Here is a 24,570-nt window from a genome sequence, read left to right as displayed (position 1 = left end):
AATTCAGTTAAATAATGCATTGCACTGCTAGTTTATTAGGTACATCTAGCATTGACTAATGCAACAGTCCTGCAGCATCGGAAGAAAAGAAGTACCAAGGCCAACTGCGATATATTCAATGTAAATAGTTTATTTGATCATTTGTTGAAAATCTCATATCACCTAATTTTTAAAATAAAGCTTGTTATTTTGTAATAAGCACAAACTGCCTAAAATACATTTCCGGTGAAAGTAAAAAAGAAAAACATGCCAGTAATATCCAGTTAGACAAATGTTACTATTACAGACTGAAGTTGAGAGAAACGGCAGCACATCACTAAGCCACAAAACCAGCTAATCACAGGTCTGCTAACAAACAAGTTTGATTAAACCGTGTGTGTGTGATTTAGCTTCTGGCTGCATTTGGCTTAATTAAATATACAAAAAAATGGAAACAAAAACTATAAGTTAAAAATAACATTCAAGTTGTATAGCACAAGGCGATGAAAACTTTTGTTTGAACAATATGTACAATATTAACCATCTGGTAATGTGAATTAAGAAAAAAGAAATAAAACATGGTTTGTAGCAAAATATCTGTACAGTTCGGAAACTTTTTGTTTTGTATTTTATTTTTCCATGTTTTTCATGGACATGGACACAGAAGAAAAGATGAGCTTAAAGGAATCCTTTCAGTGGTTAAATACTATACATTAAAATTACAATAAAGTGAGTAGACGAAGTAGCCTGAAATATAAATCAGTAAAAAAAAAAAAAAACTTGGCAGATGAAATGCAAAGTTTGATCCAGTTTCGACAATGAGAACCATCATGTAGGGTTCCGTATCTTTCCTGCAGTTTCTACGTTTGGTAGAAATTGTGTTTTAATGTTGCTTTACAGGCTTGTATTCTTGTGATTTGTTCCCAAATAAATGACTGCTGCTACAGAAATGCAACATTTTTAAATTGACGGTAAAGTTTTACGAGAGCAAGCGGCCTACTTCTATGGATTAAGAGCTAAAAATTCAGGCTTGATCCATTAACTGATAACTGATTCATAACAAATTATGAAAGAAGTAAGCATAGAATGTGCCCGATAGATAGAATTCACATTAGCCCAGTCTCGTTTTGAAGTCTTTCGTTCATTCTTCATCATCCTTATACATACTTTAGTACAAATATAAAGTCTTAATTACTTTTCTTAATTACACCTTAATGCCTGATCATCAGCCCTTCTAGTAAAAAATTGAAAAACCTCTTGAGATGTTTGAGCACGTTTGTATCGTAAGAGGAATGGAAAACAGCACCGGAATGTACCAAGATACCACATACCTGTCAAACCCAACACTAAAAGATGTCATTTTTGTAACAGCTAAAGGGAACGCGTCCCATACATTCTACATTACGTTTCCAAGGAAGCGTCTCTTCACGTGGCTCTTAAGGCCACCGCAAGTCCAGTTTTACAAGTCTTACATTTAAAGCAAGGTCAGGTTGTATTGCTTGTGGATAATATATATATATATATTTTTTAAACAGGACGGCGTGACATCAGCCCACAAAAATAGGTTCAGGCACTTGGCTTGTCTAAGGTTTCTGAATCAACCTTTCTGACACTTAAAATTCCCACATGTCCCAGTCCTTCATAGTGAAAAGCTGCTGCTATACCACAGACATGGAGTAACATGTATTCTTATGTAATATATACACACACACACACACACACATCTCATCGTCTCTATGGTTGCTACACTCGTCATCTTTCACTTATCATCCTTCACTCTGCATCGACCCTCCCGTCTCTCCCTCTCATACACATCCTCACGATCTTCATCTTCATCCCCCCGCCCCCAGCACATGCTCCCTCGTCACACGACCACTTCGGCGTTGTTCAGCGGCCGCAGGTTCTGATCATCAAAGCGTCTCCTGACACTCCTTCGCACAGCGTCCGCTCGCCTGTAAGGCTGATTCCTCAAATCTGAAGAGGGTAGAATGGATCGGATGGGGGGTTTTGGGGGAGGGGAGTAGAAGAACCATCAGTCATTTTGTGGAGGCACTTTGATGAGCCCACATGCTCAGAGTGCTGGCAGCCTGTCTTTCAAAGCAGCGCGAGTTCTACACAGAAAAAACAGCCTTGCAGGTCAGCTGTCTCTTGGTATTATGACAGGAACAGGCCACAGGGTTTTGACTTGTGAGTAGAAAACCTTACATGGATCTTGTGAAACCAATAAAAGGGTGAATTATCAACCGAAAAGAGTTGCTATTTTGTATTGTTAGACATTCAAATGTATTGTTATGAAGGAGATATAATGAATGGAGAACAGAGGAAGAGGAAGGTCAATACTGAGTGAACCCTAAATGAAAATACAGTAAAACAGGAAATGGAGGTAATAAAGTGATGCTTGCCAGGTTTGGGACACATCCACCACTACAGGTATGCTACTGGAGGAGTTCCTTACCCTCGAGTAGACATTGGGAAATTTAGTAATATTATTCTTCTTTAGGGCTAGACGAAGAGAAGACAAAATGGAGGTTAAAAATGGAGGATGAGGAGGCCGACAGGAGCATGTCAGCCTGACATATTCACACTTGCTTTGCTAATAGAGCGCTAAGAAAGCACTGCGAGAGCAAAGCAAAGTGGCAGCAGGCTGCATGGGGGAAAAGGCCAGAGGAGGTAAGGGCAGGAGGAGAGGGGACAGAGCTGGAGGATGTTAACTGGTTCATCTGGCAGGGAGGAGGATCAAAGCGTCTGTAGATTCTTTTTTTCTGTGTTATGAACTCAGTCTGCTTTGCAGAGCGGCTACCAGCAGGATAGAAAAAGAGAGCCCATTTCAAACTTCCAGTACAGCGAGATTGTGAACTAAATTAAACAAACATGGTTCCAGGACATTGTTACATTCAACAGCATCTTGACCAAAAAAGCAACCAAAGCATGCATGCAGCCAGCCAGCACTGATGACAGGTGTAAACTCTGGCTGCGTGTTAGTAGCACACACACACACACACACACACACAATGCAGCCGCAAAGACAGACTGCTGCAATGTAAGACATTATTCATATGTTGACGTCATGCAGAATATTAGTGAGCCTGCAACCCCACAGAGCGTCATTGACAGAGAAGGGGACCTGTCAGCCAGCAGCAGGAGCAAGCACAGCACATGGGCTGACTGGGAGGGCAGGGATGCATTGTGGGAAAGTGTTAGGAATTAAGCAATCAGCATGCAAGAAGCTGTTTCAGCAGCAGTAATGACATGTGATAACGAACACACAAACATTCATTTTTCATTAAAACATTGATTGAAACACAAAGAAAGCAAGTTATAATGCCACAGGCCCTTACACAATAATGAGTCATACCTGTCATGTAGATGACTAAAGATTATATATGTATATTGTATATACACACAAACTGCATTAAATAATCATTAAATTTGAATATAAATCAGTGATAAACCCTAAAGTATTCGACTCATGACTCAGTATTGGTTTTCAATCCGTGACCACTAGATGGCAGCACACAGCTTAACTTTCTACTCCAGTTCTTGATGAGAAAACGTTCACTATTTCACCAATTTTCATCTCCTGTCACTGCAGATGAAAGTATGACCTTGGAGACAGTTTCCTCTGTGGCATTATGGTTTACCATGGTTGATAAAATGATGATGATAAGTGAGGGGGTCACACTTCATGCAGGTGGGCAGAGAAAACCGTTACACCGACACTGAGTCATGCTCAGGAGAGAGAACACACACACACACACGCGCACACACGCACGCACACACGCACGCACACACACACGCACACGCGGTCAGCCGTGTGTGCAAAAACCATGAGACCGGGCACTGTGCACAAACACGGGTCCGAAAGTGTGAGGGTTGAGTGTGACGGTTAAAAAAAGGGAGGAAGTGTGAAGAGGCATGCAAGGATGGAGGAGAGAGAGACGTAAAGAAGAGAATGTTTTGTTCCAGCAACCTTAGAGAAGAGAGACAGTTCTACAAGCTTAGTAATGGTACTCGTCATTGAGGGCGGGCTCGCAGAAGAACCGAGAGCCACGCTTCGCTGTGCGGGCGGTAAAGGGCACTGTCTTCAGCACTGCATTGAGAACAACAAGGACAACAGCCAGGACAAAACAAGACACACACAGTTTAAGAAAAGCAGACTTCTACAGGGTTTAGCACTGGTTAGCGCTAAGCAAATATACAACAACAGCATCAGGAGGGGCCAGGAAATAACGTCTTTAAGAGAATTATAGCAGTTAATGCTCTATTGTTACAGAGATCTGAATTTAAATTGTCGGAGGTCTTTAACGCCTGGAATCCCATTTACATCATTACATTCCTGGTGGAGGAAACAATATTAAGAACATCTTCTCATGTAAAAGAAGCAATACCTCAGTGAAAAAATACTGTTACAAGTTTAAAATCTTACTTAACAAAAACTGCTATTGACAAAATGTACTCACAGTTTTACATCATATTGTATTGTTAATACTAGTGCATTAATATGTAAGTAGTATTTCAGTGTCTAACTAACAGTACAACATCTACAACAATGCATTGTATTAACTTATTACTTTTTACATGTAAAATCCTATTTTTCAGAGTAAAGTATTAGAGCTAGACTTATATCGACTGATATCAGTTTTTTACAAATATATATATATATATATATCTTACTGGGGTGAATGTCGAAGAAATTGCAGAATTAATTGTATTTAGTGTCCTTACTTTGTTAGTTTGTAAGTTTAGTTCTTAGCTGTAAAATGTTCCGCCCAGTATTTAATGAAATTAATTTAAGGGATTACCATCAAGATTGTTTGTATGTTATGTGTTTATGGCCTAAAAATAGTATATAACATATAAAGTACAACTGTACTTAAGTACAGGACATTAGAAAAGTACTTTTATCACACTCCAGTAAACAGAAGACGTATTTATTCCATTATAAGGAATGACCCGGCCCCGTCTACGTACAGATGGTGTTACAAAGCAATGACAAAGCAGAATAGATGAGAAATGATCATCAGACACATTTGGAGCTGAATGCCACTGGATTAGCTGCCAGTGGCATGTTTGTACTCATTAGGTTATACACCTTCAGTTGTCAATCTGACAGCTGAATTTATAAAAAGCCAAAATCATTGCATTAGTTGGTTTAGATTCCCTTTGTTAATGACTGAATGTATAGCATCGGAGAAGACCTTCATGCAGAGCACCTTGTACTGTACGTGTGTGTGTGTATGTGTGTGTGTGGCAAGAGACTGCAGCCAGGCCCAGGTGATATTACCCGTGATGATGTCCTCTATCGCGCCATCTTTGCCTTCGTAGACGTGGCGGCTGTCTTTCACCTGTTTCTTCCTGAGCTCATGGATCAGCTCTTGCTGCTGCCGCTTGTTTTTATGAGATGGAGACTGAGGAGACACACACACATACACACACCTCTTTTAACATGTATTAATTAATAAGTCATACTCTTGGACATCAGTCCACTATAATATACAAAGGCTTCTCCCACCCACGATTTCTTTATAGCTCAAACATGCTTTTGCTCCACACATCGCTTCACTCTGCAGGTTTGTGCATGTGTGCGTTAAGTGAACCATTTAAGAAGTATAACCGCTGATCCTGAGTCGATGTGATGTGGCTCAGCGGGGTGTCAGACTGGAGAACCAGATATAACTACACCCGGCAGGCAGTCAGTGTTCAACTAATCCTGTGATCAAGAATCTGGAGGAAGGGAGGATGAAGCGGAAAGGGGATGAAGTGGTCTTCAGGATCCACTGTAGCCACCTGCCCTAGAAAGAAGGGATGAGGGTATAGGGAGGGAGGGGATGAGGAAAAAAAGGAGGGTGGAGGGGGTTGAGAGAACAGTGGCTTACCTTCTTGTCTTCCTCCATCATGGCCTCCTGTTCTAGAAGTTTCTCCATCAAAATCTGCTCCTGTCTCTTTTTATGCTCATTGTCCTCCTCTGCTTGCTGAGGATATTACATAAACATATCACACAGTTACAACTTGTTTAAATATACTACTGTTATATAGTAGTTGTATCAGAGAAAACTGTCATTTAAAATGCATCTAATAGTTTCGCTTGTGTTGTGCAAGCTGAGATTCCATTTCCGAACCATGAAATGTGATGAATGAAGTCATTAACATGGTTTGGAGTAGTTAAGGATGCACAGCAGCTGTGAGGGTAGCATCTGGAAAGAGTCACGCTATGAGTAGCAGTAACACATGGTGGGATGGGTTTTTGTTTCTTGTGGTACTGTAGTGCGTCTTGCTTAAAGTGTGCAGATTTATTTGTAAAATACTTATTAGTTTTGATATAGAAGAGAATACTGTGCTGTAGTGATAACACCAGAGGGCGTATTGATGTCTCGTCATATACTCTCCATATGGACACACTCCCATACACAAGGATTAACATATCCAGCCTCATGCATGAGAGATGATTATCCAACTCACCCTGTAAGCCTTAACGAATCGCACAAACACAGGGAAGAAGACGGAGGGTGGCGTTGTTTTGGAGTTCTCCCCGAAGAACTTCACTGCCTCGTCAAAGGCATCCTTTCAAAGACAGACAGTTGACTTACTTAGAAAAACAAACAAACAAGGCATTAGGTTTGCAAAGCGAGGTGTGCTCATGTTACCTGTGCAATCTTGGCATCATCCTGCAGCTTCTTCAGCTTGCTCTCATTGTGTGTGATGAAGTCTTTGAGCATGGTGTTGTGGCCGTGCATGCTGTACTCTCTTTTGGTCAGCTCCATGCCTCGCTGCAGCTCCCTAACATCCAGCAGGACGTTCTCCAACGACACTGTGAACACCAGCGTACGGATGAGTGCACGTGCAACGCACTGAGTTGTAAAGAGTCAGATAAGAAGAACACATGTGCACTATCCGACTCACCTGCTGCAGCTTTCTCCACATAGTGCAGCTCATTGTAGAAGAGAGCAACTTGTGAGTATTTCTCCTTTACCACATTGGCTATGTAGTGTAACAACGTTATCTTACGGTCCGTCGACTTGGTATCAAGTAGCTGTGGAGAAAGTAAAATAGAAAACTAAAAACTTAAGAAAACATCTCTATAGAAAAAGTAAAAGGCCTTAAAGTCAGAAGCAGCAACTTACCAAGTCTAAACTTTGAAGCTTGAATCCGTACACCGCTCCTCTTTTGCTGCTGTTCATGTAGTTTCCAAGTGCCAAGATAATCTGGCAAACAAGAAGGAACAATAATGTGTAAAAAAAAATACATGCATTCATTTTACTTTATGTTTGGATATAAATAAATGAGTAACCTCCAGAATTTTCTTTAGCTTCTGTGACGACTTGATGGACACAGATGCTGCAATGACTGCGTGAATTTGCTGTGGGGCGAACAAAGAGGATGACATGAGAAGATGTTGAATTCAGGAAACCACGGTCACTTCCGATGGTCACAGCATCCTAAATAGGCCGCCTCAAATCATATTCAGTGTTTTAGTTTCGGAACATTTGGTCCCAGTTTCTCACCGGTGTGAGCATCTGCACGCTCTCGCAGAAGTTGCTGATGAAGGCCATGATGGTCATCTTCTGCATGAGCCGCTCGATTTTACTGAACTGCATCATGAAGCGGTCCTCGTCTGTCAGGCTCTCCAGCGGTTTGCGCTCCTTCTCAAACTGCCGCATGACTTTAATCTCATTTTCTGTGGGCTGGAAGCGCATCAGACACTCCACGAAGTCCACCGGCAGAGTTCGCAGGTCAAAGCTGAAAGACGGGTGAGACGCGGTGGGGGAGAAATATGCAAAGTATGTTATATACTTAAAACTCAAAGTAAAAAGACATAGACCATTGTATATCTTATGCCATTCATTGTTGAAACCTTATGGTAGGAAAATGAAGGACATCAAATAACAAAAAAGGAACACGAACCATAAGTTGAAGACTTTCACTTCAAACAAGTAAATAATTATATATTAACTTGTAAATTTGAGATAATAATGTTCATACATCCGTAATAATCATGTGTTTCATTCAGGAACAGTATTTCAAGCATAGAAAGCATGTAACGACATCAGTTGGGGTCTTTTGTTGTATTTTGAGACTTACATCTGAATGGCTTTGCAGATCTCCTCAGGAGGCTTGCCCACTTTTCTCAGTGTGATGGCCAGGTTCTTTGCTCTGTTGGAGTCCAGCAGAGTCACCTTGTTGGGCATCTTTTGGATGACCTTCTGTTTGCTCGAGATGAGGTCGATAGCCGGACCCTGAGCTTTCGTCTTAAACATCTCCTCGAACTCATCCACGTTTAGGTCCTTAAAGATGACGTCAAAGAATCTGTTAATGTTCCGTCATCGTGGAAATGAGGCAGAAAGTGGACTAAAGCAGATTCTTACCTCGAGTATCCTCTCATCATCAATCTCATTAAAGACAGTCCCGTTGATCTGGTTTGGTTTCAGGGCTACCCAGTTGAAGACCGGCATACGGAACTTTGTCTTGATGGGTTTCTTGATCTTAACAGCTGAGTAGGAAACACAAGAGTTATCAACACATCGCTATTTACTATGAGAGTACACACACACACACACACACACACACACACACACACACACACACAAGGGAGACAGGTATGTGAATCGTTGACGAACAAGTGATACGATCGTTTCATCTCTAAAAACATACATCCCTACTTCAAGTTGGGTTCACAAAAAGGACACGGCCTGTTGGCCTCTGGCGAGGAGAACAAGGCCAACGTGTAAATACCCTGTACAGTAAATGGTGCACATGCTGAGGATTTCCTGCCTGGCCCGGTGACATACTTTATTGGACCGATTATGGCTATTTGTGGCCACCTGGGCTGATTCACAGAAGCTGAGCATGGAGGTGGCGCCTGGTTTAGTCACAGAGTCGAGGTGTCAGCAGGGACAGAAAGATAAGGCCGTCACGAGAGGGTAAACAGCATTCCAACAGCTCTGCATAAAGCCCATCACTTTCTATCCTCTGCGTGCCACTGCAGGTCACTGTGTCTCAGCATGCAACTGGCACCGAGATGTGGCGATACTTAATGCAACACACACAAACACACTAACACAGACACACACACACACCAAACAAGACTACAGCAAGGTGTGAAGGTAAACCATGCAGGGTTTTGAAATGTGGTATTTTCTCTGTCGTTTAAAATCCTCTTAATGTTTCACATAAATCGTCACCGTGAGAGCAAAAATAGCAGAACGTTTTCGATTCAGAGACTGGAAATACCATTTTCCAAAAATGAAATAAAGAAAGGGAACATTGGAGGAACACAACACCAAACACGACAAGCAGAACCTACAGAAAAGTTTGATGGGTCCCTCTGGTTAGCAGAAAAAGAAACAATTAAAAGACAAATCGTTAAGAAATCAGCAGAGTTAGTGAGAGAACGCTTACACATGCACATCTCAAACACACAAGGTAAGGTAGAGGATCCGTGTGTTTCATATAAAACTTAAAAAGGGGTTTCCACGGTATACTGACACCCGGCAAATGACAAGTCGGTACATCTCACAAATGCAGCTGCATCACAGTGAAAGCCTTCCAGCACCTTCTAGACTTCTTCTTTTCTCCTGCTTATGCTTTCATCACAGCCCCCGCAACTGGAAGGCTTTTACCATGAAGCCGCTGCAATAAGTGTTGAGGTGGGAATACCACAACAATTTTGTGATCGACAAAAGTAGTTGGAATACAAGTCTAATATAATAAAAGGGTATCAATGTTTTGCTGAAAATATCTGTATATTACTCTATTTTAACCAATTGAAACGGTTATGCCACAGCATAATTATTCCTCACATAACTCACATGTGAACACAAGCCTGACTCAGTGTGTGTATTTTCTTTCTATACCTGCTAACCCAGAGTTCATGATGACAGTGGGCGTCCCACAGCCGGGCAGCGGCGGCGCTACAGGAGGAGGCGGCGGAGGGAGAGGTCCTGAGATATGTGAGGGAGGAGGAGGCGGAGGCGGAGGTGGAGGGGGAGGCGGTGGAGGTGGGGGGGCTGCAGCTGCAGGAATGGCTGATGATGGTCCGTTTGACACTAGGAGAGAGGAGAGACGCTCAATGCTTAATAATACGTCTTATTCGACACACAAGCTGCATTTTCCCTCCCATTTTCTCTCTTCTTTCTGCATTACACGATTAACAGTTTAGATGCTGATAAACTGCACCAATACTGAACCTACATGTGCCGTTCACTGGCAGTGGGGGGGGTGGAGGAGGAGGTGGTGGAGCCGGCGTGCCAGCTACGACGCCCACGTGATTTGGAGTGACAGCTGCACCGTTTCCTCCCATCGCAACACCTGGCAAGCCACCCACAAAGGAGGAGGGCGAGGTTAGGATGGAGATGTCTCCATCTCCCTTCTTGTGGATCTTGATGGTGCCTTGTTTCTCCAGTTCGTGGATCTTTTTCTCCAGGTTACTCTGTCGCTGGATGGCCTCATCCTTCTCTTTCAACATCTGCCGCAGTGAGTGTACCTGGGAGCTGGTGTCTTTGTAGACTTCCTGTGTGGGAGAGGGGGAGTCAGGGAGTTGAGAATTGTTAATAAAGTATTGTATAATCATATTTTGTTTAAATATATTTCTGACATGTGAATGTTCAGAGTTGGAGTCTGACCCTAATCGATTCAAGGTCCTTGTTCCTTTGCATCAGCTGCTTCTCAAGCTCCACGATCTTGGACATGGCCTCATTCTCCGTATCCTGCAGCTTCTCTGTCATCTACAAGAACAACAGCCGGGAGGAAAAGGGCGACACAGTGACATGAAGTCATTGTGATGGAAACATCCAAGTCAATATGTCAAAGAAATTTAGTGTGGCAGTAATGTAAGCATTTATATATATAAATAATAATACATATATACACAGATGTATACAAATATATATATATATATATATATATATATATATATATATATATATATATATATATATAATCTGGATTAAAACAAATTATAACGATTTAAAAGTTATTAGTGTTACAAAAAGTGTGTCCATATTTAGTGTTGCCTCCTAGTCTTTTTATGGTGGCTGACAGTTTGGTGAAAGAATGAGATCTTAGCAAATCCCACGCTGACATCCTGGACATTAATACATACAGGAACATTTAAGTGAGATTTAGGAGTCAGTTTTGTGGATTTTCAGAGAGTAAAATCAAACAGTCAAGGGCTCTCACATGCGACATGTTCTCCTCCAGCTCCTCCACGCGCTCCAGGGCGGCGTTTTTGGTCTCCGCATCCTCCAGAAGGGCGCCCACGTCAAACACGTTATCCAAGTAGGCCTGAATCTGAACCTGCAGCTTATCGCTCTCTGTGTGCTTCAGTTTCTGGAAAACGTGCACACAAAAAGAAATGCCGTGATGATAAGAGTGAGGCAGTCAGGGAGTGAGAGCAGGAGACATTCACTTTTGAGGCTGACATCTCAGACCCGGAGGCCAGCATTGATCTCACCTGTGCAGTGAGGCGGAGACAAGGATTTACAGAACTGACAGATTTTTTTTCTCTCTCAAGTAATGGAAAAGTCATTATCGACTGTGTTTCTATGGTTGCTGTCTCAGGGGTGCTATAATGACAACCTGTGCTCTAGATTGAGCTGGATATTAAGAGCAGGAGTGTTCGGTTTGTCTGTGAATTTTTCCGTCGGCGGTTTGTCTCAACTCACGTCCAAGTAGTCGTCCAGACACAGCTTGGTGAAGTCGAACTGGAGGTGAACTCTGAAGTTCATGTCCTCCACTGAGTGCACGACTATGTTGATGAACTGCATACAGGCCACCTGGGGAATGAAAACAACAGAAAACGGTGAACGAGGATCCTCAATGTTTTCAAAAACCTGAATATTAAGTACTTTGTGTGCGCCTGCTGACAATACAGTCAAAATGTGTTAATAAACAAATGTACAACCGATAGATAGATAGATAGATAGATAGATATCTATCTATCTATCTATCTATCTATCTATCTATCTATCTATCTCTATTAAATGGTTTTATGCTCATTATCACATGTAATTCATTTAAATGTGACTTGAATTCATATTGTGTGTGTAAATGTCATTCCTGTGCTTGCTTGACTGACACAGTGTCTTATCTGGTAGATTAAGAGGATCTGAAAAAAACAAATTAACAAAACCAGTCAATTCAACTCCATCGGATGCCTTATGGGAGCCTGTGTAAACAGATCTGGGGGATCTCCTCTAAGTGTCTAATGCACACACTTCTTCTCACCCTGACACTGGCTTAATGAACTCGCGGTACGAAGCTCAGTTGTTTCGGCGCGACACTGCAGCTTTGACAAAGTCTGTTTGCTTTAGTGCTGCTGTCAGACGACGGCCCACCAAGCGACTGTGAGCGGACTCGTGAGAGACGTCCTATTCAAACACAGCAGCTGTTGGTTTTCACTCACACGCACATGCAGCATTTGCTTCACATAAATTAAAGACACCTAAATGGACACACACAAACTGAATGAAATACTGTCTAAGTTGGCACTTCACAGTGTCTTTTATTCTCATCTGTCGGGCTAATTAGCACTACTCGGCCTGGAAATGACAGACGTGGCAAGGGTTCTTGATTTGTGGCACTCCAGTTTGATGTATTGCATCACATATGTGCAGTTTGTGCTGTGATGAGAACAATTAGAGGGCTTGCACAAAGACTGATAGCCCTGTGAGTGTGTATCGTGAAACTGGAAGCAAAACTGAATCCATTTGTTATTTTTAACAAACATATCAGGACGCATGAGCAGCAGTGTTCAAAATATCTACATTTCTAGCCAGCTGAAAAGTATGCCAGTTGCTAAACTAAACACTGCCTCTGATGCAATCATTCTTAAAGACTGGTTCGGGACTCACATTAGTCTTTATAGTGTTTATATCTGCAGAACACCTTTGAGCCACATGATGGAGCCTGAATGTTCATAGTGTTCTGATAATTGTAGCCCACTTATCACATTGACTCTCATCTTAAAGGCTAGCTTACATAGTGTTTGTTTTACTGATGAGAGGAAACGTAAGTGAGTCTGTTAACTCCACCTAAATCTAATTATCTGGTGTCATTTACTAAGTATTTAACATAAGCATATGTTTTTAAATAACACAAGCGTCAATATATATCTCTGGCTAGTTTACCTATTCAAGATAATATAATGTGATACGGAAATTGGTCAGGAACATTCAGTTATACACAAATTCGCTTTATGGCCTATTGTGAATTGGGTTGCGGTGGTTTATCATTTTTAAAAGTGTGTGACCAGAAAAAAAAGAGGTTTGTGAGACACTAATCTACAATCTCGATACTGATGAGAAAGAGACATCCTTCTCTCAAAAACCTTCACTAGCCATTTGTGGTTTGCCTGATGATGCAAGATGTCAATAGTCATTAGGACTGAGTGTGTGTGTGTGTGTGTGTGTGTGTGTGTGTGTGTGTGTGTGTGTGTGTGTGTGTGTGTGTGTGTACCATAAAGTCGATGTTGTTGTCCTCATTCTTGAAATACTCCATTAGCCTCTCAAACCGCTGAGTCTCTATACACACCTGCAAAACAAACAACAACTCAGTTGATGTATTTACTGGAGTCGAGAGGAAGAGAGCGACCCACAGTGATTTATTTATGAAAGCAATCACTGATTTGCATAAATGACACCACCAACTCCTCGTAATTCACACAAACCAGAGCCTGAAGCAAGAAAACTCCAAGTTCAGTGTGAACTTTTATGCTGCACGTAGACAGTGACACTAGAGATGAATGCTCTAAACCGGTAATTTAGCCATGACTGTTAACTCATGACAGAGCATCTGTGTTCAATATTGCTTGTGGTCCAACCTTCACCACTTCTACTGCACTTTTTGTCCTGCCTGTCTGAACTAGATTTTGGGAGACAGAAAAAAAGGAGAGAGAGATGCTCTGCAGTTCAGACAGTTCATCTGGAGGGCAAAAAGGGAAATGGAGCATGATGAAGAATTGAGAAGGAAGGGGGGAGGAAGAGGATGGGTGTGTATCCAAAAACCTCTGAATAATGTTTCGACTCTCAGCTTACAGCCCTCTCATCAAACACAGGATATCAAAGTCACTTAGCAAACTAGATCTAACGACGCTTTTTAAATAAAAGAGAAAAACAACTGAAAACTGCAAAGAGATACAGAAATGTGAGTGAGTCCTCAAATGCTTCCAGCACTATCATTACACTACCCTTCATCTCATTAGAGAAGCTGCGTTCTGCCTAAGCCTTATTCTCCCACTAATGCCGATGCCACTGAGAGCAACACTCAATATTTCATTCAGGGGTGTAAATATTGCATTAACTGCAGTCGGCCCATTTTTGCGGGCCGTACAGTGTGCTATAAAATGGGGCTGCTGTTAGCGCCTACTCCATCATAAACCCCCCACTCCTTTCTCAAGCAGCCAGAATACCTCACTCAGACAGACGAGGGTCAGGCAAGGCTGACTGTTGCGTCATTCTCTCTGCTTTTCTGAGCTTTGATGTGTCTGAAATCTAGTTTACATACTTCTCTGGAAGTCGAGTGGGTCCTGCTGTGCTATTCAGTTAAATTCAGTGTCTGTAATCTGTTGACAAAGAGCTCATTACTAGACACTATCCTGAGGAATCTGCTGGTCTGACATCTGCCGGGGAAGCATTCCACCAGGGCTGAGTCACGGTTTGAAATTGCACAGTTGAAATGTAATGACATCTCCTCAGACCCCACTTCCCCTCACTGTGCAGCTCGTACCTCCTTAAAGTTGTCGAACGCAGAGAGAATAATTTCGTGGCCTCCTCTCACGAGACAAACTGCCGCCAGGAGTTCCAAGACCAGAGCTTTAGTTCTGTAAAACAGGAAAATAAAAGGCAGGAATGGTGAGCAAATGACAAGTGCTGCGGCGAAATTTGACTTTAACACGGAGTAATCAAAATGGAAAATAGTGTAAAGATTAACAATGTTGAAACCTCTGTGTAGAATGGATCTACGTGTGGTTCATTTCAATTAATATATTTGTTTAAGTTTATCCATCTTTATGAATATGAATCAACTTGAACAAACTTTAAATAAACTTGAAAAAAGTTTTTGTAATGTCTCAAAGTAAAAAAATAAAAGAGCTCCACATTTTTATTTTATCCTCTGAATTAAAAAGGCACTCGTAAAAAATGAATACTTCAGGCCCAGTCTGTGTGTGCGCGCGCAGGATTTCTCTGCCTGGATGAGACGATATGTGACAGGTGATGCGGAGTGGTTTCACATCCACTTTTGAGGAAATCCTTGAGCCTCTTGGCAAAAAGTGAAAACACACCCACACACACACCCACACACACGCAGAAGTGAGTCCTTCTGGTTGCCGTCTCAGTGAGCAGCTGCCAGTGAAGTGGAGTGTGCCAGCGGTGCCCTGACCCGTCTGTCGGCATGAATGTGTCCCTGAGCTACAAAGACACTCACTCTGGATCAGACTGTGCAGGTGCACTGAGGCCAATGTTGGACTCTGAATGTTCCATTATGGGTTTCAGTCTTTGTTGGTAAAATATCTGGATGTGTTGAGCTCCAAATGTTACACATTTCTCTTGAATTTTAAGGTTTCCAGAGTTTTTAAAGAGCAACTTAAAAACATTCAGGTATTCATTTAGATTTAAGAGCAAACAATTGATCTATCTTGGAACAATGTTGTGTTAAAACTTACCTCGGATTTTTATTGTTGAGACTTAGTGCAATTTCATTCACAGCATGTGGGTGAGACATGACCATGTTGAAGCCATACTGGGAGATGAGAAACAAACCACAGAGAGAAGGACAGAGACAAATAAGCTAATTAACAGAGAGAAGCCACTGAATAAACAAGAGGTGCATTCCTCTGCATATCAAATGAAACATGGAGCACTAGCAGTGGAGCTAATTTAATTTGTCTTCAGTTAGATAAGTATGCTTCAGTCCATAGGGACATAGTAGAGGGCTGACCTGGTAGTTCATGATGGCACGCAGGCACATGATGCAGACGTGAACGTCGTCTTTCTTGCAGACCAGTCTGGAGTTTTTCAGAGTTCTCCGGCTCGGCAGTGTGTTGCTGCTAAAAATAATTATAGGAAAGACAAAACAATTCAGTGATAATAGGAAAGTGCTTTACTGAAACAAGTGTTGAGTCTATGAGCTTTTGGACACAAACAAGAGCGACCGAGGCCCAGATAAATGAGAAAACAGATGCCATTTGCCATTGAGCCACCATCACGCACACCACCTCCTTCACATAGGGAGGCTGTTAAACTGCCACGGCACCTCATATACCTCATAATCTACAGCCTCGTCAGGGGCCACGGGATTCCCGCTTCGTTTTAATTTTATGTCCTTCACAAAGATATCACTTAGAGCTAGTACAATAGAAGCCAGTCATTTGCATGCAGCGCAGTGATTGTGCAGCTAAAACAAGGCCTTTTCTCTCCTGGTGCAGCTCTCACGATACAAAGAGAAATGCTGGAGCAGCAGAATTACTGAATAATATGCATAGCAAGTTAGAGCATAATGCTTTATTTTCAGACTTTTGTCACAAGCTTCAATTACAGGCATAAATTCTGAGGAGAAATTAGTCTTCAGGCTACTGATAGACACACCGATTTGCATCAGCTCCCGTGCTCAAAGGCATGACTCCCGTGTGAGTCACAACCTGGTGTTTATGTGAGTGCCAGTGTATTTGTGAGAGTGTGCGTGTGTGTGTGTAAAAGGATAGTGCTTTCATGGAAGAGTCAGCCGTTTTGAGACAAAGATAGAACTATTCTTAATTAGAAAGGCTCACATTGAAATAAGCTGGAAAAACAGTAACTCATGCCTTGAAATTGTTGTGTGTGTCCGACATGTATGCAATCGTTGTAATTATGGGCATTCTACATGTGTTCAGCAGGATGTGGTACTAGCCGGGTGTAAAACAAGTTCGCTGACGTAATTGCAGTCAATTCAGAGGACATGCTGCTACGGCCTCTCAAAGAAGCAAACATCCTAAATAGGAGTTCATCCAGGTTTCTTCTACCAGGTAATCAACATCCAACTTGAGGCGTGGCACCAGAAGGAGGACATGAGTAAAAGTGTTGCTTAATCTCAAACCAAGGTTATGATAAAGCATTACATAATACCAGCAAAATGTAATACATTGACCTGCTTTGACTCGTCTGAAGTTACTCAACTTATACAACACAACACACTGAATCAAATATGACTCGGAGGAAACAAGGCATCCACAACTGGAGGAAGAAAAGAGGTGAGAGATGCTGTGGACAGATTTATTTTCATCAGGCCGGAGAAAGTTCTGAGCCGTCCAGAATCTTACGCCCTAGTTACAAAACATGAAAAACTAAAAGATCCTGCGCATTTTCTCAAAATGGCACGACCACAAACAACAGAACATGTTCTAAAAAAAACACAGAACAACATCAAACACTACAACTATAACTACAGTATAACTATAAGATACAGGTCTAACACAGCTACACATTCCTAGCAAACTCCATACCGTCTAATTTGAGAGCACTTTGGACAGCTCAGCGTGCTTGGTGTCCTTCAAGATGGCAGTTTGAAGAAGACACATACAAATCGTATTTTGACACCAGGTTGTTTGCAGTTATTGAATTCACATTATTCTAACTTCAAGCTAATCTAAAGATAAACACATAAAAAGGGCAAATATTCTGTATAATGGACATTTAAGAATGTATAGCACCAGAGCCAATGCTTCATAATTAGAGTGACATCTCTTATCAAGCAGGAAAACAGATAGTGTATCCAAAATACAGAAGATGTTTGGAGGCTGCTAAGCAGAGTAAAAACCCTCGCTTTTACAGAGCTTTTGTCGAAACTAGGCTAGCTTCTTCACAGACTGGCATTTAGGGAGCCACACAAGCAGCACACAGGCACAGACAAGAACAATGAGTGCAGAAAAAACATTTGCTCCAAGGAAAGGAGAACTCCGTCTCCAGCGCGGGAGGGGAGGCTGGCAGTACAAATAATTCACATCCCCGACACAGACAGCGGGACAAATAAACTGGGCAGCGCTAGCAGGGCGGTATAAAATACAATGAGGCAGGGGGATTGTCTGTGTGTGCGTGTGTGTGTGTGTGTGTGTGTGTGTGTGTGTCTTGGGAGGGAGCAGGGATGCAGGGCTAAAGCTGTAGAAAGCTCACTGTGAGCCAGCAAAGTGAGAGACCCGAGACCTGCCTGCTGTCGAAGACTGGCAGACAGAGGAGCAGATGACTATGGAGGGACACCAGGACAGAGCAGAGGAGACAGTCAGAAGACACTCTGACCTGTTTGACACACTCTACATGCTGATGATACACCGGTACATCTGGAGGAGGCAGATGTATAGTGAACGTCAGTTATGGGGCAATATTGATATTACAGGCGTGCCAAAGAAATATCCGTCAATGAGTCACAGATTAAATAAATGGAAATAAGGATTGATCAAGCCCTGATTGTCTGATGATCGTTGGATATTACAAAATTGAAGAGGTAGTTTAACAGGGTACTAGGTGTGGCTTTGTGAACCGGATACATCTTTTATAACTATGACTGGTTATGATTCATCGCAAACTTGAATTAAAAGAGATAAACAGAACATGTTAGTATGCTACGTTAATTTATTTCACATGTTATTTTAAGTACTTTTGAGACAAGAGGCGATAGAAAACAACAGACTTGATTATCATGCAAGGAAAATATCAAAGAGACATGTGCCTCCTTAAATCAATGGTGCTCTTTGTGTAGAGTTCAAGCTAGAACACATTATAAGTCACAGAAGTCAGGGCGAGTGCTGCACCAAAACATCAATGGAACGACAGGGCGGATTAGAGAAATAATGCACAACCGAATGGGATTTGCGCTTCAGAGCATATATTAGCATGGCTTTATGAATGAAGTCCACTGTGCATAGGATTTGGTTTGGTGTTAATAAAAACAAAACTGATTTGGTCCATAAAAAAGTTTGTTGTTCTGCCTCATTGTCTGTCACATGAAAAACTGTTGTCAATTATGCGTCACAACCGTGTGCGAAACCAGACCAATCCTAAAGGTCCACACAGGCTTTTGGCCTCCTGCTGCAGAAATGTGTCTTAAGCTATTTAAAGTCTTACAGACCTCATGACTTTATAAAAGGGGCATCATATGAAAAGTGTGACTTCTCAAAATAATCACAATACAACCGCATTGCCCTGGCTGAACACTAGGTAACTAGGGGGAAGAAAATAACCCTGAAAGGCAAAGTTAGCTGTAAACACTTACAAATCACAGAAACACACATTGGTTAGTGGTGAATCTTCTTAACCATCTGTGTGTGTGTGTGTGTGTGTGTGTGTGTGTGTGTGTGTGTGTGTGTGTGTGTGTGTGTGTGTGTGTGTGTATTATACCGTATCGTGGAATGTCGGCCAGCACGTGTGAGGCTGTTCCCAGTAATGGAAGACGGCAGGGTGCCTCCTCCATGCAGGTCTTCTATAGAGCGGCTCCAGGGCTTAGACTTATCCATAGCAGCCTCTGGCTTGTTCTCCTCACAGTCTCCATCAAACCTGTGGCACCACGTAAACAAGACATACAATGAGAAACTTGCCATTCGACCCTATAGTGAATTTCTGAAGCCAGTATAAGTATTTGTGAACAATGCAATAAAAACAACAACAATGTAAATACAATTATCTGAGGCTTTTATACACATAACATTTTCAAAGATCCTCAGTTAGTTACTTAACACATGAAATCATGAGAAAATAGGGTCAAGATAAAAAAGCTAAGTCAATATCCCTCATACTGCATCTCTTATAATTGGTACGAGCTTGAATTAATGAGTGCTGGCAGAGGTGAAAATGTGTTGCTGCTACCGCTAACATTTGAGGTTTTTGGTTTGGACAGGTAAAGAAAAAGTCTCATGTTGTATTTTACTTGGCAGAAACCTTGGAAAAAGCTGGTAGTTATGGCATACCTTTTGATCTATTTCAGCTTTTAAACTGGTCGTTTTCATGACTCTATATGCTGCTGAGGTGGTACCGAGGGTAAACACACTTTTACGGCTAACCATTCATAATGTGGACAGACCATAATAACTTATGGTGAAGCGGGGAGGGTGAATTAAAAATTTAACTGTGTGGCTGTTTGGCCCAGAACAAGGACCTTGTGACTGACTAATAATCACACCATCAATCTATGAATAGAAGCCTATGGTTGGTATAATACACAGTGCCAATGTGTCAGCAGCAGTGGTGATGCATCAGCGGCTGTGCAGAATAGCAGCATTATGCTGCTTGTCAATTCTACGTATAGAGTATAGTGATATAGAGAGAAAGAACGGAGAATAACTTACGTGACGGCATACTGTGCAAAAGAAAGATACTCCACCAGCACGTCCAGACCTTTGTTCTCCTCATTTAAGAATTCTCTCACCCACCTGAAGAGAGACGGACAAAAGTTCATCAGCACACAGACGCTTATCGAAATCATTTCTAGAAAGAGCACACGTTCAAATATACTTTATCAGCAGCTACAACCACAAACAGCTTTTATAATATTGTGAGTTTCTGAGTTAAATTGTTTTCAAGAAAAACTTAACTCCTTTGGGATAATCACAGCTAAAAATCTCTGAGTCTGGAAACAACAACTAAACGTGTTTTGACAGACAAACTTGAAGAATTTCATGTTCTTTTGTCTCTTATCTGGATGCTTCATAATTAATGTTTAACATAACATTGTAATTGACACGCCTCAGAATCACAATAAAAAACGATATCAACACAAACTTCACAAAAAATGTATTTGGTCCTAGATCTGGAAAATGACTTGGCTACAATGACATTAAGATATTTTTGAGATTCGCATTATGTATAGTTTACAGTGTTTAATAATATTCTATGCAGGCTTTGACCATACATGACCTTGCTACACAGATGTTTGCAGAGCGTTCACCCTCTCTCCCTTGGTGTCTACCTCCCTTTGCCAAGAAGAATTGGAATGACCCGTTTGACAGACTTCAAAGCTTTGTGGCTCAAAGCAGCAAACATATCCACGCATGTGTTTGCCAAAGCACAGGCATCCACACACATATACTGAGTCTCATCATTGAGTGTGCCTGTTTTCTCCGTTTCTTTCCCTACGAGCACCCAGACCGATCCAAAGCCCATTCACACCTTCCTTACAGGCACTGAAGTGGACCAGCCATTCAGCACTGGGCATGCTTTCATTTTTTATTCTGCACAAAAAAGCCCAGGTTTTCACTGGGAAAGCTCCCGCAACCTTTGACATGTGCTGTTCTTCCTTCCATATTTATAAGCAATGCGAGCTGAGTCACAGAAAATATATGTTTTAAATCGCTTCTCTGAAGTTGCTTTTCACTGATGATTAGATAAATGTACAGGGCATAAACTTAATAACACGCAGGCAGGCTTTTGAGTGGTACTGTGCTGATGAAGATGTACAGTTAAACTGCTTTAAAAGTCCACTAGCTGCTTCTTTATTAGCTCCCCTGTGGTTTGACTGCATGGGAGCGAGTAAGACTAACGAGAGCGTCCAGTAAAGAGGTGCCTGGTGGGGCCCGTCGTGTTTTAAAAAAGGGCTTGTCGGGCCACATGGTAATCATTACCGCAGGACACTAACTAACAATCCTCCCATTCACCACATGCTGATGAGCACTGAGCAACATGTGAGGAGCAGGCAGGCAGGGAGATGGGGTAATCTTCAACAGCGCTCATACAGGAACAAGCTACCCATTATACACAGCCTACATGGGAGATATATTTCTCTATTTCACCTCTGAAAAGAAGCAGCAACTATTCACTGTCTGAGTGGGTGACATCTTGCTCCCTCGCCACCCCCTCCCTCTACTATCTCAATCTCTCTCCCTGTCCCTCTGCCATTATGGTAATGCTTTGTCTAATCTAGATTAGGTAGATTATTTATGTAATCTAGTTTACCAACATACGGTCTCTGAAAGGAATTAATCCATGTCAACAATGCCTCCACTGGTTCGCCAGATGGACATCGTCTCTGGCTGTGGTCGGAGTTTACTTTGGTTTGAGAAGCAGAATCTGATCAGTGTGTGTGTGTAAACAGTGTGTAGGCGTGTGAGAGCCGATGTTGTCAGGAACATGGGATGATTTGTGTGAGAGTCACTGAAGTGGGCAAATTGAGGTCCAGTAATGTGTGTGTATGTGGGAGGGAGGAAAGAGAGAGAAACGGAGGGATTAAGAGGAGAGGTCTAGATTACTTGAATGCGTATTAGAGGTCTGGTGATGGTTGTGTAAGCAGCGCAAAAGATGTAAGCATCTCTGTGTCTTTGTCGTCCCAACAATCTGTGGCCAGAGGACGCTCGTCGTGGCGGCCTCTTCCTGTCCTAGTCAGGGTCTCCATGTCTCTTGTGACCGCCCACCTTCAACACCAGCTGCTAGACCCCATCCTCATTCCTACCAAAGGATCCTGGGCCTCATGTATGCACAGTGTTGTGCTTGAGTCATGCATACGCTAGCTGTGCACACAGAATGGAGCCGTCTGTTGCTCAGTGGTTTGATGCCTCGTGTCCTTGAGAGAGAGACACTGTTACAGCAGCCCGCCTGCATTGGGATGGGTTTCATGTATGTGTGTGATTATTACAATTTTAAATTTAGATTCAGATTCATCAACTTTGAAAATATGTAGTTAAAAGAGCATTGCACAACAAAGTCAAACTCCCAAATGGACCGAGTGGACTGCCATTCTTTGATTACCCATAACATGGAATAAAATGATGTTCTATCGTTGTAGTGTACCTTTATTTGTTTAAAAGCTTCCTTCATAAATAAGGGACCTGGGTCCTACAGATCCCAGAATGCATTAGACCTCAATCGTAATGTTGACTAATCCATCAGTCTTTAACTATCAGGGTCTGTAATCACGGAGACAGGCTCTGGGATCTTCAGCAACACAAAACACGGAGACATTGTGTGACGCTCATCTCTTCAGTCCCATCTACAATAAGGCCAGTTTAGGCCGGCAGGCTGAAACACTGAAGTCAAGTTGGGCAACAAGAAACATTTATTTTCCTTCCCCAGGCCGTTCACATGTCAGCCGCATAAAACAATCAATCGATTCATCTTTTCACCATCGCCACATGGCTTTCTGTGTAATATTAAGCCGGAGCAGTGAGGAGAATGGGGGATGGTGGTGGTTAGTGTCAACGTCTGCGTCTCCGGGTGTCTGGAATGTCAGACTTTTCCCCCTGAATCTAATATAACCAGGTCCAGGATATTCAACACTTCACACAATCCCAGAATGACTCACCCTATGTGATTGGTCCGCAACGAAATTTCCAGTTCTCTCAGGACTTGAGTGGACTCCTGAACTCTCCGTCTGAATTTCTGTGGAAGGAAAAAAGGGAGGGAGAGGGGTTAATATTTCATCATAGCAGTAAGAATAGTAAATCATCGAGTGGAAACCCAGCGATGTTTTGGCTGGAGAAACCTTTTTCTGACGAAAAGGTCAGACAAAACAGACACAACCACAGTGACATTCAAATGTGAAAGCCGGCAAGCCGTGCTCCGATTACAAAATAAAGAGTTGGGATTGTTCTCTTAAGATTTTTAAGTGGGCATTTTACTTGCCAGGACTCATTCAACAGGCTAACCGAGAAGGAGAGCTGACTCATTGGAAACTGTGAATATGGAGTTCCTGTTATCTTGTTTGCTCACATTGGTTCTTTATATGGTAGTAATCCCTCCTGGTAGCACTGTGATAAAATCAAGTAACCTAATTGGTTACCTCTCAAGCCCTACCAGCAGCCAGCCAGCCAGCCACACACACACACACACACACACACACACACACACACACACACACACACACACACACACTCTCTCTCTATCCTGTTACTGTGGCTACCGCTGCAAGAGTGAACGTGTGTGAGCGACAGCATGAAGGTATGAACTGAACAACAGAACATGAGCTGGTTTAGCTTTCTGATAGAAAGACCAAACAGGGCCTTCATGCGGTGACACAACCGCAGCAACAAGACGAGCAGAGTGACCGATCGGTGGGGATCAAACGGGAGAGGAATCCCTGATGAGGGATTTAAACTGTTGTATAAGAGAGGAGAGTTCATCTAAAATGTTCCTCTGTCAATCAAACAAATGAACTGTCCTATATGTTTTATGGGAAAATATAACAATAAAGTAAGGATTTATTTAATATAAAAAATGTTTAACTATTTCTGTCTTCAGTGTAAAACATTATTGAGCGCTAGGCCAAGAAGTTGATCAACTGAAAATTTATCTTGAGCACTATTTCAAAATTAATAGTCATTTTTTTAAGCAAAAATGCCCAAAAGTCCTCAATTACAACGGTTCAGCTTTTCTTTGTGTTATGTCATTGTGAAATTGAATATATTTGAGTTTTGGTCAGACAAAACAGACATTTGAAGATGTCACCCGGATTCATGAAAACTGGGATGGAATTTGACTATTTTCGGACATTTAATAGACTGGGCCATTAACCGGCAAATCTGGAAAATAATTGTCTCGACTCGCTCTAATCATGCAACAACATCAACATAAAAAAAAGGGTTTAGATTTTTCTAGCGACAGTCAAAAGAAGAGGAGCGGTCCCAGTATCCACCCAGAGTTGGAG

At 42.1% G+C, this 24,570-nt stretch overlaps 1 protein-coding gene across 1 annotated transcript in view; it reads right to left on the bottom strand.

Annotated features, from left to right (window-relative positions):
* Positions 1–114: 114 nt before the first annotated feature.
* The window catches only part of fmnl2a (formin-like 2a), a 46,687-nt gene continuing 22,231 nt past the window's right edge, over positions 115–24,570 (bottom strand). The window contains exons 4-26 of the mRNA XM_079230796.1: positions 23,230–23,306; positions 20,285–20,368; positions 19,341–19,496; positions 15,913–16,021; positions 15,638–15,714; positions 14,701–14,794; positions 13,432–13,506; positions 11,640–11,750; positions 11,155–11,304; positions 10,599–10,700; positions 10,168–10,486; positions 9,831–10,022; positions 8,343–8,467; positions 8,059–8,261; positions 7,482–7,716; positions 7,268–7,336; positions 7,101–7,181; positions 6,880–7,009; positions 6,624–6,787; positions 6,439–6,540; positions 5,856–5,951; positions 5,264–5,387; positions 115–1,953 (exon numbers count right to left, since the gene is read on the bottom strand). Coding sequence (XP_079086922.1) covers positions 1,844–1,953; positions 5,264–5,387; positions 5,856–5,951; positions 6,439–6,540; positions 6,624–6,787; positions 6,880–7,009; positions 7,101–7,181; positions 7,268–7,336; positions 7,482–7,716; positions 8,059–8,261; positions 8,343–8,467; positions 9,831–10,022; positions 10,168–10,486; positions 10,599–10,700; positions 11,155–11,304; positions 11,640–11,750; positions 13,432–13,506; positions 14,701–14,794; positions 15,638–15,714; positions 15,913–16,021; positions 19,341–19,496; positions 20,285–20,368; positions 23,230–23,306 — 2,985 coding nt within the window. The 3' untranslated portion in view covers positions 115–1,843. The remainder of the gene's footprint in view (positions 1,954–5,263; positions 5,388–5,855; positions 5,952–6,438; positions 6,541–6,623; positions 6,788–6,879; positions 7,010–7,100; positions 7,182–7,267; positions 7,337–7,481; positions 7,717–8,058; positions 8,262–8,342; positions 8,468–9,830; positions 10,023–10,167; positions 10,487–10,598; positions 10,701–11,154; positions 11,305–11,639; positions 11,751–13,431; positions 13,507–14,700; positions 14,795–15,637; positions 15,715–15,912; positions 16,022–19,340; positions 19,497–20,284; positions 20,369–23,229; positions 23,307–24,570) is intronic.

The sequence above is a fragment of the Taurulus bubalis genome (genome assembly GCF_910589615.1).
Source record: "Taurulus bubalis genome assembly, chromosome: 15".
In the NCBI taxonomy this organism is placed as follows: Eukaryota; Metazoa; Chordata; class Actinopteri; order Perciformes; family Cottidae; genus Taurulus; species Taurulus bubalis.
This window is presented reverse-complemented; position numbering and strand designations above follow the sequence as displayed.